The sequence below is a fragment of the Rhinatrema bivittatum genome, chromosome 4 (genome assembly GCF_901001135.1).
Source record: "Rhinatrema bivittatum chromosome 4, aRhiBiv1.1, whole genome shotgun sequence".
Classification (NCBI taxonomy): Eukaryota; Metazoa; Chordata; class Amphibia; order Gymnophiona; family Rhinatrematidae; genus Rhinatrema; species Rhinatrema bivittatum.
In genome coordinates, this window is record NC_042618.1 from 268817029 (window position 1) to 268831924 (window position 14896).

Here is a 14896-nt window from a genome sequence, read left to right on the forward strand (position 1 = left end):
TTTGGTAGTTGTATCCCTGTAAGTGCTAAGTAAAATAGTAAGTTCCAGATATGATGATTTCTTTTTCTGAATCTGATTTAAAAATTTTCTGTTTGTAATCTGCCTTGAGCCATTCTTGGAAAAAATCAAAATATCAAATGTCTATAAAAAACTAATTAATGTGCTTTATGGTTTAAATCTTAAATGGGTTTTGTTCTAGCAAAATATGAGAAAAATCCCTGGGTAGCTGCAAATGAATGCTTATGAAGCCAGTTTTCAGACTAGTTCAGATTGAGTTGGAAGCCCAGGAGAACTACCAGGTCTAAAAAATGTATTGTCTAGATGGACTGTTTAGCAGGAAAAAGATATATTTTTAGCTTTCTTCGCACAGCCATAAAAATTGTTCTTTGGAGGACTGCCACTAACCTGACAGTATATTGGCTGATCTTGAAATGCGGTTTGGTAATAACATAGAGCAAGGCTTCCTAAATCTGTTCTGGTGACCCCACAGCCAATCAGATGTTCAGGTTATTCACAATGAACATGCATACAGAGACCCAATGTATCTCATGTATATTCATTGTGGATATCCTGAAAATCTGACTAGCTGTGGGGTCACTGGACTGGTTTGAGAAACCCTGACATAGGGTGCCAGGTAGACTAAAGAAAGCTATTGCTATCCTTGAGAATGAATAACAGGAATTAGATCCACTTTATTGGATCTGGCAGGTAATTTTTGCCTGGATTGGCCACTGTCAGAGACAAGATGCTGGGTTCAAAAGACCTTGGTCTGACCCTGTATGGGAATTCTTATATTCTCATAACTTTATCTTGTTTTCCTAGTAGTTTGAACTTGGTGTTTGGATTTAATTGAGGGTTCCACGTCTTAAGTGCTAATGTTATCAAATTCTACAATAATTTATTCAATTATGATCAGTTAAATCTTGTCTCCTGTAAAAAACACTACTTGGTTAGAAGTTCAATAATGAACCTATTAGAATATCTAAAGGTTCAAGCTTCAGTTCAGGTTTTTTCATATTCTCAAAAATATGTACTTGTATCAGGTAATGGGTAGGCATAAAGAAGACAGTTGTATGGTTTAAAATTTATCAAGAAAAACTGATAATTCATTACTAAAAAAAAATTTAATTCCAAACATTCATAGCAAATATGTACCAAATTATGAAGCCAAAATCTGCAGTACAGCATGATGTTAAGAGGAGAATTACAAACTAACAGGGTCATTTATCAAAATGTGTTAGGGCCTTAACACGGCTAGGTAGAGAATGCATCAAACCTGGTTGTGAGTACAATGTACAAATCTCATTTTTGTCTACTTTTCTTCACTCCAAATCACATCAAATCTTCACTGATGTGTACCATGCTGTTTGTACCTCTGATCGTGCATGTAAAACTGCCCCCCAAGCCCTGGACCACCACTTAAACCTCACCTCAAATTACTAGTTCACCCTCCTATAGTGGTATAAATATTTCACTTATATGAGAGCCTTACATGAGAGCATTGCGGTAAAATACCTATGCGAAGCGCTAAGCATGTATTGCGGTATCTCAGAAATTATCCTAATCACGCCTCTTTTTTTTTTTTTTTTAGCATGGATGCTATCCTGCGAAAGTTATAGCAAAATGATGAAACTAGGTCTTAGATTGTAAGCCATCTGGGGACAGAGAAATAACTACAGTACCTGATTGTAATCCGCTTTGAAGTGCTGTAAAGCGAAATATAAAATAAATAAAGTCCCCAAATATTTTATTTTGGTGCTTTATGTAATAGTAATTTCAGAATATTTGTCAATAGCTGTGTATTTACCCCATCCAGTAAACCTGTAATATTTGGATTTGTTAATATAATAGAGATATAGACAATCCTGACAGACATTTTCTCTTATAACTTCTGTAAGATTATGCAAAAACTTTTCCATGTGAAAAATGTATGCACTGTTGAATGAAAAGTATGCTAATAACATTTCTCTTGTCACATTAGATATGCTGGACAGAACAAGCTCCAACATAGGTACACCATCCACATACAGAGGTATGTACACCAAGTTGTTTACTTTATGCTGACTTGGAAAAGTGTCACCATCCTTTTTCTCAGGTACAGGTAATTACTTCATCAGACGATGCATTACCATAAGCAAGAGACGTCATCCATATTTTTTCTTAGTTCTTTTTTCTTTTTGTTTTTTTCTTTCTGTCTGTGTGTTTTCAGCTACTTCAGTTGATTACAGTTCCTTTGCAGACAGATGCAACAGCTGGATAGAGCACATTAAACTGAGAGCTCAGACCATAAGGCGTGGATCAATTAAGACAAGTAGGCGGATGTTGTTTCTACCACGTTATGATGACAATCTGAGGCATATCTTTGATTCCCAAATGGTGTGGGAAGACATTTCCTATCCAGCAACAATGTTGCAGATTATTTTCACAACCTACAGAGTGTGAAAGCTGCAAGTTATTCCACATTGCCTTAAATAAAAAGTAAAAAATTAAATTAAAATTAAAAATTGGTATACACACCGTTGTTAGAAAGCAATGCACAAAGCAGACAAAATATTATCTAATGTATATGTGTTCGTAGGAAGAGATGAATGTTTTATATGTTACATATGCACAAACTATGATAAACTACATGGGAGATGCGAATCGAAAAATACCTCACTGTACAACTTTCACACTCTCCCTTTAAATGATTTGTACCTGATTTTCCCTGATTTCTATTTTGCTTCAACTTTTCCCTTTTATCTTTTCTTTATGATTATTTTATGTGCAGATAGAAGCATTGATATTTGTTTGTTTGGGGTTTTTTTGCAGGAATGTTCTCTTTTTTAAAAAATCAGTTTCAGCTGTTTTTCATCTTTATTTTTTATTATGTATGCACTGCATGATTATCTTTTTTTTCATAGTCTGTGCTTGATGTTTCATGACTGAGCTTAATTTGTTACAGTATATGAATGAATACTGCCACCTAGATATTTGAAAAACCTGCAGCTGAATTACTTGCAGACATTTATATATATTCATAGACCTTTATACTTGTACACCTTTATTTAATCATTAGTTTCTTTTTTTTGTTCTTTCCTTACCACCTCTCTGTCTTTCTGTTTTGGTTTAGCTGCTTCACTTGACAAAGCAAGCCCACTGGCTGAAGGACATTTACGCCATCATTCTCTCACAGCTTGCATTAATTCCACAGTCACTATTGTCAAGATGACACCTCTTTCTTTCATTCCTGGAGCAAAAATAACCAAATATCTTGGGATTATTAACATGTTTTTTATACGAGAAACCACATCTCTGCGTGAGGTGAGCTTCACAATAAAGCCAATATGAAGTAATATCTTTATTTTGGGTTGTATTTTTTCCTCATTGTGTGGGAAGAGTTGTACAGTTTCACCTTCACTGTAAATTCATTACATAATGCCACTTTTTCCTGCTTACGAACAGTGGTATTCATGAATTAAGGATAAGTTTCTCAAGAGCAAATGCACAAAGAGGGTAATTTTCAGAAGGATGTAGCCTAAGTAACTAAGGAATGACTGAAAATTGTCCCAAACTGAACTGAATATAGCCACTTAGTTTCACTACGAAATTATATTTATCTTCTCTGACTGTAGGAGTTTCCAAGGCATGGTGTGGTCAGGGAGAAAATTATGTGCATCGATTTCACTTTCAGAATGGATAAGCATCCTTTGAAGTAGTACAAATCTATGTATCATGTAAATAAGGATGTTATTTTTCCCTATAGGCATCTTCTTACACTTCTCCACATTTAAATTTCATCTGCCATTTGGACAACCAATCTTCCAGTCTCACAAGTTCCTTCTGCAATTTATCACTATCCTGATTCGAAAGCAAGGGGTCTGAGCATTCCCACAGGGGGAAAGCCCAAGCCAAGGCCGTCTTGACTAGGTCGTTAAAAAGTACTGATTGAAGAGTAAAAGCGGTGCTGGCAACGAAATGACCGCCCGTCTGGAATCAAAGGCTGGCACGGAAGCCACTGGGGGGGTGGCGCATTGGGTTGGGTCGGGTCAAGGAGTCTTGGCGAGCGGCAAGATGGTTCATATCAGCCACCACTAGCTTTAAGGCCAACTGGAGTTTTTGAAGCTTCAGAACAAGTCTAGGGACGGCCTTCAGGGCAGCCAAATCTGCCAGGTATGAATCCAATCGTGCATTTAAGCACTCAATGGAGGCGGCCAATGCCTCAAGAAACTGCTGCTGTTCCTAGATCTTCAGGACCAGGCCCGGAATGGTCTGGAGAGTGGATGGCTCTGCTGAATCCATGGCCTTGGCAATCTGTTGCGCTGGTGGTGGATCCTTGGCCCGAGCTGGAGTTGGTGCTATCTGTGGGGGGAGCCCCCACGGATTCCCACCGTCTTCCCGATGGGAAGCGGAGGCCGACTGAGCTTCGCCAATACCATCCCTTGTTCCCTGCAGGTTGAGCCCTTGGGTACCCGGGCCGGCTGGTCTTAGGTGGGCCTCTGCTTGGATGATCCCAAGGAGAGTGTCCAATGAAGCAAGGGTCAAAGCCAGTAATCAGTCCTGAGCATGGTCCAATGAAGCAAGGGTCAAAGCCAGTAATCAGTCCTGAGCGTGGTCCAACGAAGCAAGGGTCAAAGCCAGTAAGCAGTCCTGAGTGTGGTCCAATGAAGCAAGAGTCAAAGCCAGTAAACAGTCCAAGGCAAAGCTAGGTAGGAACCAGGAACGGAGTCAGGAACAGGACCCAGGAATGAAGTCAGGAACAGGATGAGCAACGAGCACACAACTAGCGTGGAGACCTATTAAATAGTCCCAGGCTGATGACATCATTGGAAAGGGCCGGCAGCCCTAACTTGCCGCGGGCCCTTTATATAAACTAGAGAGGCGGGCGCGCACGCCTAGGGGGACCGGATGTGAGGAGCAGATGGTGGTGGCATCTCCACCGAGTTCCAAGGCCTGCCGAAAGCAAGTAGGGCCGTGGAGAGGAGGGCAGCGCCAGGGGCACCCCTTCTGCATCACCCGGGAGCCAGGGCCCGCCACCAGCAAGGTGGCACAACACCGGGTAAGGAAGGTCGGTCGCTGGCTCCGCAGCCGGCCGATGCAACACCTGTATTCCACTAAGAATTAGATCTAAAATAACACCCTCTCTTGATTACTAAACAGAGTCATTTATTCCATCCAGGAACGTTACTTCTCGAGCATGTCATGATGGAATGTACCAGTCAATATTAAGGTAATTGAAATCTCCCATTATTACTGTCTTGCCAAATTGATTAGCTTCCCTTATTTCTCTTAGTATTTCATCATTCATCTTATCATTTTGGCCAGGTGGATGGTAGTATATTCCTCTCATTGTTATCTTCCCTAACCCACATGGCATTTCTACCCATAAAGATTCTACTGTGCATGTAGTCTCTTGCAGGATCTTTATCCTGTTGGATTCTATGCCATCCCAAATATAAAGTGCCACCTGACTCCCAAGTTGATTCACCCTATCATTGCATTATAATTTATACCCTAAATATAGCACTGTCCCATTGGTTATCCTCCTACCAGGTTTCTGGTTTGCCAATTATGGCGGGGCTTGTAGAGTTCCTACAAAGGAACTCTACAAGCCCCGCCTTCTAAAGCCACACGACTCATCTCTACCAGGGACCGAGCTTTTTCTACAGCAGGTCCATCCATCTGGAACAACCTCCCCTCAGAACTCAGAATGGAACCGTGCCTAACTACATTTAAAAAAAAACTCAAAACTTGGCTCTTCTTACAAGCCTTCCCTGATCCATCAAACTTTCACTAGATAACTACTCAGCTTTTGAATATGGAACTTCGCCCCGCCAATATTCACCTCATTTACTAGTTTGGACATATCACAATGTACTTAATTTAATACCTTCTTAAGGCTTCTCTTTTTCCAGCTGAACCAGCTTCCAAGTTCAAGGTCCTTGTTATTATGTAACTTTTTGCTTCTCTGCTCTTGTCTCTTACCACAAAATTTGCTCCTTATGTTATGTTACGTTATACTGATCTACCCCTGTTCGATGTAAACCGACCTGATATGGTATTCAACCTTGAAGGTCGGTATAGAAAAAAATGTTAAATAAATAAATAAATAAATGTCTGCTTCTCATTCAGTGCTATGCACTCTAACTCTCTCATCTTACTTCGTAGACATCTGGCATTGGCATGCACATATTTCAAAGTATGTTTTTGTTTGTATTAATCTGCTTTTCAGTTGACAGGTATATTTTGGAATCTTTTAACTCAGGTGGTTCTTTACTTATAGGCACATGAACTGCTTTTGTATTTATTGGAACCTGTAAGATCTGTGGACCTTTGCTGCTATGGCGAGATTGGCTCATCCCTTGGGGAAGGCCCTATAGACTCTGTCTGACTGCTGGTGGAGCTATGCAGACAAGAGCTTCACCGATACCAACCCCTTTCCCCTTGGGATCTGCCCTTGAGATCCAGGATCCAGAAAGTCTTAGGCAAGAGTCTCTGTTAACGATGCAGGGCCAGAATAGGGTCAAAGGCAGATGGCAAACAAGAATAATCAGTGACCAGGCAAGGATCAGAGGCAGCTGAAAAACAAGAATGGTCAGTGTCCAGGCAAGAGTCAGAGGGAGGTGGAAAGCTAGAACAGTCTGTATCCAGGCAAGGGTCAGAGACAAGTGGCAGACAATCATAGTCAGTGTCCAAGCAAGGGTCAGATGCAGAAGTCAATCCAAGGGGAGGCGAGGTAAGGCTGGAGTGCAGGAAACAGGAGCAACAATACACACTTCACTTCCCAGTGTAAATGATCCATTGCTGAGGTGATACTATGGTGCAAGGCTGGGCCTTAAGAACCCAGTCATGTGAAATCATTGGGAGGCTCCAGCAGCCCTGGTTCCCACTACAGGCCTCTCCCCAAACAAACAACTAGCAGTATTACCCAGCTAGCAGTACTTACCAATCCAACAACCAGCAAAATCTTCCTCTCCTCTCAATACTCCCTCAGTAATTATGGTTACTGAGCTCTGAGTCTGCATTACATCTTGAACTTTAAAGGAAGATTAGTGCAAACAAACTCCTTGGATAGTACACAATTCAATTATTTTGCCAGTGACCCTCTGCTGCTGTTCTTGTGTGACAACTTTTCACCTATTCAAGTGAATTGCCCTTCTCTAACACCTCTTCAAAGCAAGTTACCTACCTTTTTCTAGCTTTTATTTCTTAATCAAAGGTACAAGCTCAAACAGTAGAAAAAGAAATATTCTAGCTTCCTAGTGTTCTTTTTTAATCAAAAGGCACACACACAGACAACTAGAAAGAATTTACCTAGCTCCCTGGTCTTTTCTTTTTTTTCAAAAGGCACACAGACAGATACTAGAGAAAAACTTACCTAGTTCCCTGTTCTTTTTGCACTCTCGGCTTCATGGTTCCAACCTAACCAGAAGGTTTGGCTGAGCACCAAACATACCAAACTTCGGCTGCCATCTCAGCGATTGCCCCAAAATACATTGGACCATTTCAAATCCTCAGGAGCAATAGGGGCTGTTACATATCAACTTCAGCTTCCTCGCAGTATGGGCATTCACAACACATTTCATGTGTCCCTCCTGAAGCCCCTAGTATTATCTTGGCCTACCAGACGTCCACCAGCTCCACCGCAAGTCTCCGTGGAACCTGACGTTACCCTCCAGGTAAAAGAGGTCCTCAACATCTGTCTGTGTCAAGGATGTTGGGAGTATCTTCCTGCCTGGGAGGATTTTGGGGCCGAAAAGAACTGTTGGGAACTCACACAGAATATCCTCGATAAGAATCTTTTAAGAGATTTCCATCAGGTTCACCCTGATAAGCCCCCCAAGAGGGGGAGACCCAGAGGGGGGGTACTGTTGCACGTCCTGTCCGCGCTTGGCCTGCGCCCGGACCTGCTCACCTCATTCCTGGTCCCACGAGTCCCGGGCTGTCCTCCCCCGCTGTTGCTGCTAGCTCGGCTCAGCCTCGGTGTCCCAAGGTGGTGACCGCAGGGCCTTCGACCTCCTACCAGGCTTCACGGTGGGGCTCAGCGTCCTCTGTGGAATTGGCCCCGTCCCTAGGCGCGTGCGCGCGGACCGCCCAGCCTCTGAAAGGGCCAAAGGCGGGTCCCAGTTCACAGCGTGCCCTGATTGAAGGAATACTTAAGGAAGTAGTCAGCTACCACTTCCTTTCCTTGGCAATTGGGTCGTACACTCCGGTGTTTCTAGTTTGCTTTCCAGCGTCTCCTGTTCCAGCATCTCCTGTTCCAGCGTTTCCTGTGTCTCCTGTTCCAGCGTTTCCTGTGTCTCCTGTTCCAGCATCTCCAGTTCCTTCATCTCTCCATCCTTGGTAGTACCCTGCGGACTGATCTCGTGGTACTGAACTTTGCTTGCTCCTGACTATTCTTGATTGCTGCCTGGATCTGACCTCTGCCTGTTCTCCGACTACTCTTGATCGCTGCCTGGAACTTAACCTCTGCCTGACCTGACTACTTCCGGATTGACTACAAGGTACTGACCCCTGCTTCGGCTGACCATTCTGAACTGATACTCTGGCCTTGATCCTCGCTATACACTCGAACTCCCTATTCTGGCCTCCTGTGCCTTTGGACATTCTGCTCTGAACCTCGACCGCGCACCCTTGTTCGTGGTGGGCATGCCCCTGCGCTTCCTCTCTAGGAGACTCTTCGAGGCCCACCTAAGACCAGGCGGCCCGGGTAACCAAGGGCTCAACCTGAGGGAACCTTGGGTTGCTATTGGTGAAGCTCCAGCTAGCCTCTGTCTCCTCCTGGGCTCCACCTCCTGGTGGCAGGCACTCTCCGGGTCCGACCGGAGTGGCGACCAATCCTGCACCAGGCCAAGGGTCCACTCCCGGCGCAACAATTTGCAGTGCCCTTATCACCATTTTCAAAGGAATAGAGATTCCATCCATTTTTGTTGCAAATTCAGAAAACTCATCTTGTTTCTGATTTTTCAGGATTGCTCTTTGATTTAAACTTTCTTAACCATTCCAAACTATGGTTAAGGCAAAAATTAAATTTCTCCACCTCCTCCAGTGAATAAAAGTTAAAATATGCCAACCCTTGGACATCTGCATAAATAAATGTAACAAATTAAATAATGTAAGGGAAATATTTAGGATAGGCCCTTATAATTAAATCCTTGTGCTTTGTTAAGACTGTATATTTTTCTCTTTTAGGAAGGTGGAGTCAGTGGCTTCCTCCATGCATTTATTTGTGAAGTATTTGCAATGGTACGGGCCCATGTTGCAGCTTTAGGAGGAAATGCAGTTGTTTCATACATAATGAAGCAGTGTGTATTCATGGAGAACCCCAATAAAAATCAGGTAAGTTTGTCAACGTACTTTGTTATACTGGCAGTGGTATAATATCTTGTTTCCATATAAAATTGCCAAGGCAAATATTTTTAGAAAAATATTTGCCTTGACAAGAGCAAAAGACCATTAAAGTTCAATGGATTGTCTCATAAAGCTGCAAGGCATTGACTCAACTAATATTTGATGTACATTGCATAATATCTATAACTGTTATAGGAGTCTCTGTTTAGTGGACCCTTGTGCTGACCTGCTGGAGACTTGGAAAGGTGGACAGTGTGTCTGTTGCAAAGCAGGCCGGGAGGCAGATGTTCGGGCATGACGTAGATGCTCTTCATCCTGGAAGGGGCTACTCCCCCGGGAGGAGCCCAGCCGCTGGGACTTAGGTGGCTTCGCCCTTGGAAGCCGAAGCCCCCCCGGGAGGAGCCCATAGGGACCCAGCTGTTGGGACTTAGGCGAGTTGTGGATCAGGACAGGTAACTAGAACCAGACTAAGACAGTAGCAATACTGTAAGTGGGTTCGGGTTCTGGAACCAGGCAGGAACTGTAGCAGAACATGGGTATGGGAACCAGGCAGGAACTGTAGCAAGATACGAGTACTGGAACCAGGCAGGAACTGTAGCAAGATTCGGGTACTGGAGCCAGGCAGGAACTGTAGCAGGATGCGGGTACTGGAACCAGGCAGGTACTGTAGCAAGCAGGCAGGAACCAAGCAGGTACTGCAGCAAGCAGGCAGGCAGGAACCAAGCAGGTACTGTAGCAGGAACGGAGTGACAACGCCAAGCGAGTCACTCCGGGGCACAGCACAACAGGAAACCAGGAGGCTAACCCGTTGCAAGGCAAAGACTGGATAGCCACGGCCGGCTTATCAAGGCCGCGGCGTCTGACATCAGGATTTGGGCGGAGTCACCACTGGTGGGAAACGGCCTAGAAAAGCACCCAAGTGGCGCACACGTGCGCCTAAGAGCAGGGCGTCTATGGAGGAGCTCGCAGCGGCGCAGCCCCAGCGGGAACGCCGCCATCCAGTCCGCAAACTAGGCCTCAGAGAACGGGAGCAGGTCCGGGAGCCCGGAGGTAAGGGTCTGGCCGCGGTGCTCACGGCCAGAACCGCAACAGTACTTCCCCTCTTAGCCGGTCCGGGTTTACTTGGATGGTCCAAATGGAACTGCCATAGCAAGTCCTTGTCAAGGATGTTACGGGCCAGTTCCCAAGAATTGTCCTCGGATCCACAGCCCTCCCAGGCAAGCAAGTATTCCCATTGGCGTTGATGAAACCGGACATCCAATACCTCACGCACTTGATACGTGACTTCGTCCGGTACTGATGGATCCGATGGTTCAGGAGCCCGGGAGTGGTACCTGGATAATACAAGAGGCTTCAGCAATGACACATGAAACACGTCATGTATGCAGGCGCAGACGGTAGGAGACTGCTCCCACTCGTTTGGCGACTCGAAAAGGCCCACAGAATTTCTGAGCTAGTCTTCTAGATGGAATACGTAGCTGTAGATTTCTGGTGCTAAGCCAGACACTGTCTCCTGGGAGGAAGATGGGTGCTGGCTGACGATGCAAATCTGCCCACTTCTGGGCGACCAGAGCGGATTTACGGATCTTTTCCTGGGTAGAGATCCACAAGGACCGAAGCCGACGAGCTGAGAGTAGCACTGCCGGGAGTGCACTAGGTTCAGGCGAAGGTAAGGGCGGACGAAGTTGCTTCCCATAAACAGCGAGGAATGGCGAACTTCCAGTGGCGGCATGCGTGTGATTATTATACGAGAACTCCGCCCACGGGAGTAGTTCGGCCCAATTATCTTGTCGTTCGTTCACAAAGGCACGAAGAAAGGTCTTCAGGGTTCGATTGGTTCGTTCTGTTTGCCCATTACACTGAGGATGGAACGTTGATGAAAGACTAAGTTGCACCTTGAAGCGTTTACATAGGGCTTTCCAATAACGAGCTGTAAATTTTGCGATTCCGGGGTGGCCCCCGGAGTCGCCACTCACCCCGCCGCGGGTCCGCGGTCACCTCTCCTCCCTCGGGACCCCGGGCGCAGCTCTCTCCTCGCGGTCTGACCCCGCGCGGGCCTGCAGGGCCTTCAGGCACCATGCGCCGGCTCCCTCTTCGCCGCCGGCGTCCTCCCGCGGCTAGCCCCGCCCCCTAGGCACGCGCGCGCGGCTGAGCCCTGGCCTTAAAGGGCCCAGCGCGGGAAAGCACGGCTCCTCCTTTCCTGACGTCAGACGCTGCAGGGCTATTTAAGCCCTGCAGTTACTAGCCTTCCTTGCCTTGCAACGAGGTTCCCAGGTATTCCTGTCCCCAGTTGCTGCGTTTCCTGTGTCGTTTGGCTTCTGCTTTGGCTTCTGACCCCGGACCGGCTTTCGTTGATTCTTGGCTTCTGACCCCAGACCGGCTTTCGTTGATCCTTGGCTTCTGACCCCGGACCGGCTTACGTTGACTCTTGGCTCCTGACCTCGGACTGGCTTCTGGTGATCCCTTGGCTCCTGGCTCTGGACTGGCGAGCGACAACCCTCCGGCACTCAACCTTGGACTCCATCTGACTCGGCCCCCGCGGGCCCTCCTAAGTCCCAGCGGCCGGGTTCCTACGGGCTCCTCCTGGGGGAACTCCGGCTTCCAGGGTGAATCTCCTAAGTCCCAGCGGCCGAACTCCTACGAGCTCCTCTCGGGGGAGGATCGGCTTCCAGGGCGAAGATCTTCCCACCTGTGCGCCAGCTCCATCATCTCATCCTTCCTCGCCAAGGCCCTAGGTCGCATAGCGCTTCCAGAGTCCATCCGTCGGCCATCCACGAGTCTGTTCTTGCCGCCTCCCGGTCGGGACCCTTGCTGCAACCTCCTTCAGCAACTCATCCTTTGGTTCCGATAGGCCCAAGGGTCCACGAATCCAACAGATTGCAAGGCCATGGACCCGGCGGACCTAGCCGGCCTCAAGGCCATTCCGGGCATCACCCAGAAGCTACAACAACAACAGACCTGCCTTGAGACCTTGATGTCAACCGTCCAACGCCTGGCGGATCGGGTCGAGGGGGCTTCTGCAAACCGTTCCGCAGCATCCTCGTCCCAGCCCAATGCGGGTACCTCTGCCCCGGTCCAGATGCCATCACCGCCCCGGTATTCTGGAGATCCGAAGGCGTGTCGGGGATTCCTTAACCAGTGCTATATCCGCTTTGACCTTCTGCCTGCACAATTTTCCACGGACCGGGTCAAGACGACCTATATTATTTCCCTTTTGGACGGGAGACCCTTGGCTTGGGCCTCCTCCCTTTGGGAGCGCCAGGATTCCCGACTGAATAATCTCGTACAATTCGTCAAGGCTTTCCGGAGAATTTTCAATGAACCGTCCCGCTCCTCCACTGCTGCCTCGGAACTACTCCAGCTGAGACAAGGCAATCGCCCCTTAGAGGAATACGCTATGGAGTTCCAGACCCTTGCCTCCGAACTAGCCTGGGGGAGGACAGCCTACATGGAATATTCCTGGAGGGTCTATCTCCACGGCTCCAGGACGAACTCGCGGCCCGGGATCTTCCAGACGACCTCCAAGAGCTGGTAGAATTGGCCGGCCGAGTGGACCGACGCATCCAGCGCCGCTTCCGGGAGCGAAGGGTCGTCCAGGGCCCAGCGGCTCGTCGAACCACGCCACCTCGGGTTCGGGCCTCTCCACCTACGGCCGCCGCCCTGCCACCTGAAGAACCCATGCAACTGGGCCGAGGTCCTCTCTCTGCCGAAGAACGGAGGCGTCGACGCTCACAGGGATTATGTCTCTATTGTGGTGGAAAGGGGCACTTTCTGGCTCGCTGCACAGAGCGTCCGGGAAACGCTCGAACCTAGAGTCTAGTGGGGAGTTGATTCTAGGCAGTACCTCTCCGAACTCCCCATGTACTGTTCCGGCGAAACTCTGTCTTCCAGGAGAGTTCACTACTCTGGCATTGCTTGACTCCGGGTCCGGGGGGAATTTTATTCTCCGAGATCTGGCACAACACCTGCAGCTCGAGGTCTTGCCTCAGGAACCACCCTTGCGGGTATCCTCCATCCAGGGAGTTCCCCTCCCGGGGACCATTACCACTCGCACACGTCCTATCCAGCTTCAGGTCGGGCTTCTTCACAAGGAAGAGATCTCTTTTCTCATCCTCGAGAGATCCATTCACCCGCTCATCCTAGGACTGCCCTGGCTACGGAAACATTCCCCGGTGATAGACTGGGACTCGCTTCAGATCACGTCATGGGGTCCAGCCTGCTCCCATCGCTGTCTTCCGGCCCGCCCGCTACAGATACTCCCGCTTCTGGCAGCCCCACTTACGGTACCACCTCAATACCAGGCCTTCCGGGATGTATTCTCCAAAGAGAAGGCCGAATTACTACCTGAGCATCGCCCCTTCGACTGTGCGATTGACTTGCTGCCGGATACCATGCCACCTCGCGGCAGAGTTTACCCTCTGTCTCTACCAGAGACCAAGGCCATGTCGGCCTACATTAAGGAGAACCTGGATCGAGGGTTTATAAACCATCCAATTCCCCGGCGGGAGCCGGTTTCTTCTTTGTGGCCAAGAAGGATGGCTCTCTTCGGCCCTGTATTGATTACCGGGGCCTGAACCAGATCACCCGACGAGATCACTATCCGTTACCCCTGATTCCGGAACTCCTGGATCGTCTGCAAGGGGCCCGCATCTTCACCAAGCTGGATCTTAGAGGGGCGTACAACCTCGTACGGATCCGACCAGGAGACGAGTGGAAGACAGCTTTTAATACCAGGGACGGTCATTATGAGTACCTTGTCATGCCATTCAGTCTCTGTAATGCCCCAGCTGTGTTTCAAAACCTAATGAACGAGGTGCTTCGTGACCTCCTTTACACCTCAGTCATTGTCTACCTGGACGACGTACTAATATACTCCCGGGACCTTGAGGAACACCGTCGACATGTGCGCCAGGTTTTGCTAAAGCTAAGAGAGAACCGACTGTATGCCAAGCTGGAGAAGTGCCAGTTCGAGGAGGAATCTTTACCCTTTCTGGGCTACATCGTCTCCTCTACCGGCTTTCGTATGGATCCCGATAAAGTCGCCGCTATCCGGAAGTGGCCACAACCGATGGGAGTCAAGGCGCTCCAGCGTTTCCTAGGCTTCGCCAACTTTTACCGCCACTTCATCCCGCAGTACTCCACCCTGGTAGCGCCCCTAACAGCTCTCACACGTAAAGGTGCTGATGCCCGAAACTGGACTCCAACCGCCGTGCAGGCCTTCCAGGAGCTTAAGGAGGCCTTCCTTCAGGACACCTGTCTCCGACACCCGGATCCTGTACCCCCATTCATAGTGGAGGTGGATGCCTCCAATGTGGCCGTTGGGGCCATCCTATCCCAAATCTCCAAGGATGGTAAAACTCGGCCGTGTTCCTACTTCTCCCGTAAGTTTTCACCTGCCGAAAAGAACTACGGTATCGGGGACAAGGAGCTACTTGCCATCAAACTAGCCTTTGAAGAATGGCGCCAGTGGCTGGAGGGGGCCCAACATCCAATCATAGTTTACACGGACCACAAAAATTTGGAGTATCTATCGCATGCGCAAAGGCTCAACCCCCGGCAGGCCCGC

At 48.0% G+C, this 14896-nt stretch overlaps 1 protein-coding gene across 1 annotated transcript in view; it reads left to right on the forward strand.

Moving 5' to 3' along the window:
• C2CD5 (C2 calcium dependent domain containing 5) overlaps positions 1 to 14896 on the forward strand; it is a 1535590-nt gene that overhangs the window by 1428833 nt on the left and 91861 nt on the right. The window contains 4 exon segments of the mRNA XM_029600113.1: positions 1982 to 2032; positions 2210 to 2311; positions 3113 to 3303; positions 9172 to 9318. Of these exon segments, the coding sequence (XP_029455973.1) occupies positions 1982 to 2032; positions 2210 to 2311; positions 3113 to 3303; positions 9172 to 9318 (491 nt within the window).